General features: G+C 39.3%; 1 protein-coding gene across 1 annotated transcript in view; it reads right to left on the bottom strand.

Moving 5' to 3' along the window:
• Positions 1-4,996, bottom strand: part of GANC (glucosidase, alpha; neutral C) — a gene marked incomplete at its 5' end in the record, with an annotated part of 24,116 nt that overhangs the window by 17,974 nt on the left and 1,146 nt on the right. Inside the window, 5 exons of the mRNA XM_008942660.1 lie at positions 121-187; positions 1,623-1,668; positions 2,118-2,300; positions 2,815-2,942; positions 4,422-4,530. Of these exons, the coding sequence (XP_008940908.1) occupies positions 121-187; positions 1,623-1,668; positions 2,118-2,300; positions 2,815-2,942; positions 4,422-4,530 (533 nt within the window). The remainder of the gene's footprint in view (positions 1-120; positions 188-1,622; positions 1,669-2,117; positions 2,301-2,814; positions 2,943-4,421; positions 4,531-4,996) is intronic.

The raw sequence follows: 4,996 nt of genomic DNA, 5'->3' as shown, positions 1-4,996 counted from the left end.
CAGGAATGAGTGCCACATGGATAAACGTTAAGCAGCTACACAAAAAGCAGGCAGAAACAGGAGTGAACACAGGTATATACAAAGTATTAAAGCTGTTTTCAGAACTAGACTGAGGCTTACCATGAGCTTTGATGTCTAAGAAACTGCCAAATTTCTCTTGCCAGAGACCTAGATCCTCTTGTTTCTCCTGCATAAACAGAAATAGCTAAGCCTAGCAAATGCAACTGCTCACACCATGCATTTCTAGGAAAATATGGTTAACCACATGAGATTTGTGCATTAACTGCCTGTGTTTTTTCTTCCCAAATATGAATAATATAAAAAAATCCAAAACACAATTTAGGTCCTGCTGCAGGAATTGACACTGAAGAACTGATGTGCTAGTGGAGCATAAAGGCACTCTGCTACAGCATAAAAGTAATACCTGAGGCCTTGGATAGAATCATAAAATGATACAAGAGCCCAGAAGAGATCTCAAAAGATCATCTGGTCCAGCCTTCTGAGGGAAGGGGAGCCTAGATGAGATTATCTAGCACCCTGCCCAATTGCAGCTTGAAAATCTCCAGTGATGGGGACTCTACCACATCCCTGGGGAGGTTGTTCCAGTCAAAAAATTGGCTTTCTTCTGGATGTTGAATGTGACCATGAAATGCAAAGTTTGCACAGGTGGAACCAAACAGAAAAACCTATACAAAGAGAATCTAACCCACGCCCCTGAAGAGTAAGGGTCAGACCACAAAAAACCACTCCAGAGTCATGTGTAACTGATACTTCTATCCTCCTCCAAATTCTGAGCCTTGTGCTCTGCCACTTGTTGTCCTAGAATTTCCACTTTCTGAGCATCTTTCCTGGATTTCTTTTCTGTATTCCCCCCAGAAGAGGCAGACGTGGCCTCCTGCAGCTGTGTGACTCCCCCAAAGCAAGCATGCTCCCTGGCAGGACTCAGAGTTCAGACACAAGTATGCTGAAGGCAGCATAATAACTCCTGCCATTTATAACAGGATGGTGGGTAAGCAGCCATCTGCTCTACAGGAGGCTAAAATTATATCATGGGCATAACTCATGAGAAAACTGGTATGTGCCTTTATGCATTGCCAGGGCCTGGTCTTTTTCCAGAGAGACTCTTACTTAAGCATGAATGTATGTGGAGGTGTATTTTTGGACTGTAATAAACCAGGTCTCATTCTTTTGAAATTCTCCTTGCAATGAACAGGGAATTTCAAAACGACCCAATATCACCACAAAACTCTCTTTTATATATCTACTTCAAATCAAATGAGAGAACAAACCAGAAAGAAATTCTACATTAAAAGGCTACTGAAAAACCCAATTTTTAATCTAGATCTTGACTGATGCCTTCCACAGCCCAGTTAAAACACATAAGCCTTTAATTCAACTACTAATTTGCAAAATATCTCAGCATGAAATAATGGGTCCCTTTTGAATTTCACTAGAAAGTGGTTAGTAAATGTTAAAAAAAAAAAAAAAAATTAGTAAAAGTTCTGTTTCTTAGTAAAACTAGAAAGAAGGTTTGTAAATGTAGTACCAGAAGAAATGCAGATGTGATTCTAATTCTCTTTTGCACAAAATTGCATGCTGGAATTGCAGTAAGCATGGGTTACCTTAGAGGAATCACTTGCTGCCTCCTTGCTTTCTGCTGTAGGTTTTCTAGTGAAAACAAATACATAGGAATAATACATTTATTGTTAACTTAAGGATGGATTTCAAACAGCAAATTGCCTTATACATTATAAAAGAGTTTTAGTGCTTCACTTCTGCAAACTGATGTCACAGTGGAGAGCTCTAACTGGTAAATTGTTTTATATTCAATGTCTTAAAATAACTTCACCCCATATTTGAATTAGGTTGACTTCTTGGCCTTTCACACTTATTTCTATCTGCAATAGCATTTTAACTGCCAACAGAAGATCCTCACTTGTTTATCATTCTCTCTTAAGGAGTCTCTATTAATTACTGGTATGAAGTAAAAGAGAAGACAGGCATCAATGCATAAGAGGTTCTATCACAGAAGCTGCAATTCCACAGAATTGTTTCTTTTCAGCTACAGCACAATCAGTACATACTGCAATGTGACAGACAGATCTGTCTGACTGTACCTGTCACTGGGAGGTGGTTGTAGGTGCTCAAAATATAACAACCCATTGGAATTCATGCTCAGAACAGTCTCACCCTTGGACTGTAGCTCAACCTGGAAGGGGTTTGCTATGACTCGAAGCCTGTAGTCCTCCTTAGCACTTTTCAGCACCAAAACACCTGCCTCCTTCTGGGATATGGAAAGCCTGGCAAAAGAAAAGCAACAAAACAGCTTTATATGAATCACAGCGTGTGAGATCCACTGTAACTAAGTAACAATTTGAAACAAAAGGTGGGCTGAGAATATCCACGTACATTATAAAAACCTCAAGGCTAATGTTGAGGCAAAGAGCACCAGAAATACGTGCTGGGTTCAGGGTTCACTGCACAGTGCAACAGGTGGCTACAGAACTCCTGTGAGAACTACCCAGAGTTTGCCTTCCTTTCACATTAACAGGGAATGCCTCAGGGGAAGATGGTTCATCATAACAAATAAGCTATTTTCTGCTTGGGTCAAATAACCTCAGGTTTCTTAGGTATACAACAAAACTTTCTCCTATCTATTTTTTGAAAGTAAATCAACCTCATGCATCTTTATTTTCTCTTCCTGTAAGAACTTTGTAGAGGGCAACTGTAGTGTACCACAAATGAGGAAGAAGTGAAAACACTCTTGAACATGAAGCTGTAGAAGTTACTACAGAATCATCTTCCCATACTCACCTCTGTGTGGTAGGTTCCTTTATAAGGACATCAGGAACTTTGTATCTTGCTCTGAGAGGATGTGCCTCATCAATTTTGAGCCTGAAAATATTGTCTTCTATTTCACAAATTTCTACTTGTAGAAGAACCTGTGAGCAAACAAACCAATAAACTGGTAGTGATAAAAAATAACTTAACTTTTCAACTCAACATCACCAAACACTTACTGTCTGGACAAAAGAACATGCTTCCTTTCTGATTTAATGTTCTTTAGCATTGCTGAGCAACAATCATCATCCATATGAATTTAAACCACTTAACTGCTTCTCCCCTTTGAAGAAGCAAATCTTTTTAAGTGGACTTTTTATCTTTGAGTCTCTCATGTCTAGCATTTTGCAGCTCTCCCCACAGGCAGCATGGAAAACAGAGGCAGTATATGCTAATCTTGAAGTTTGGACAATTTCACTGCAGTGCTGTCAATGTAAGAGTGGGATACCACTGAGATGTGGCCTTCTTGCAAAAAGTCAGTGCTCTGTCTTCAATCCTGTTCACACTGGTGCTGACACTGATGAACTGTGTCAGAAGGACACCTGAAAAAAATGCACAATACTGCTCAACCCACTGTTCCTTGCTAGTTTAGAGTTCAGGGAACTGGGACGTCACTCTCTTCTAGCTCATATAAAATGACTCCTTCTTCTTCCATGGAGAATCCCTATACCATAAGTCCCATTATTTTCTGCTTCTTCCTTTCTTAATCTCTCCTTCCGTGAGACAAAAAAGTGATGAAGAATTTTGGCTTGTTATCTTTTCCCTCTACCTGGAAGCCAATCAGCCCTGCTCTTTTTAAAGGCATGAAATAATGAAAGAGCCATAATAGCAGAGGGAGTGTAGGCAAGGAGAGAAAAGATTCATCTGAAGTTCCAGATCCTGCTTCCTAGGAAGTATTTTACATTATGCCATTTTTTTTTAATAAACTCCCAAATAGTCTAGGCAGCTACAGAGCCTTTGGTCTTTCATCTACCTTAAAATCTAGACAAAAAATAGGCTCCTTTTTCTATGCTGACTGCAAAGGTCAGAATTAACAAGAGAGGCAGAAAATACATTTATGCAAAGTATCTACATGGTGTGATGCTTAGAGCAGGGAAGAGAGCTGTAGTTCCAGACTCTCAGGATCTGAGGAGGGGTTGGGTTGCCTGTTCCCTAAATGAACATGCCAGCTGTGCTGTTCAATTAGAGGAATAGAAGACACCCTTCCTCCTGGCTGTCTTTGTAAAAACTGCCTTTGAACAAACACAGGAGAAGAAAGGTATGGTTAGGAGGTGCTGGAACATAGGTCTTCTTATTCTGTTACACAAAAATAATATAGTATTTTGGAATAGTGGAGAAAACTGAATTTAAAACATTTTTTTTTTTCAGATAAAAGGAGTTCAATTCAGATTTTCCAAAAAGTTTTAGGTTTCTTAAAATACCTGTTCTTGCACAGTCTTAAGCTGTCAGATAAATACTGACTGGTAAGAACATCTTTAGGCTGATACTTTGAATCTTAAAACTTGCAAATATTATCAGACTCGTTGAAAATATGCACTGCCCTTTCTTTAAGCATCTTCTTATGCTTGGTGGGATCTCACCTTATTCTCCTCATGAATAATTTGGAATTTGACACTCTCATCACTCAGTGTGACTGACTCCAACAATGCCCGATAGGAGGATTTGCCAGGATGGAGACATTTCTGACGCCTGTCAAGACAGAAAATTCTTTTTGGTCTCCCTAATTGTTGTGGCTTGTATCACACAGAGGAACATAATATTGTTAGAAATGTTTACTTAATAGTTTTGCTTTGAATTTTTTCAAATACAATTATTATCAGTGCTTCAAGTCAAGGGGAAAAAGAAGGAAGATAGTCTTGAGCAGATATACATGCTTATGAATGAGATCTAAGAGGGGTTTGGCCACCCATCACCACTCTATAAGGTTTTAAAAACAATTACAGTCATAATGAATATGTCCAACTAAATTCTCAGTTGCCCAGTTACATTACTCTTCTTTCCAAGACCCCAGAAATTTCAGCTGAACAATCTGTTTTGCCTTTTGTCATATACTGCTGCTTGGTCTGCTACCCTACCATGAGCAGCTTCTCCACTCCGTGGTCTTCACCACAGCAGTATGTGTTTGTTATTTGTAACCCCCTGAACACACTCAGAG

Source organism: Merops nubicus, unplaced genomic scaffold (genome assembly GCF_000691845.1).
Source record: "Merops nubicus isolate BGI_N331 unplaced genomic scaffold, ASM69184v1 scaffold18966, whole genome shotgun sequence".
Taxonomy (NCBI): domain Eukaryota; kingdom Metazoa; phylum Chordata; class Aves; order Coraciiformes; family Meropidae; genus Merops; species Merops nubicus.
Note: the sequence above shows the minus strand (reverse complement) of the source record. Positions and strands in the feature narration are given on the sequence as shown.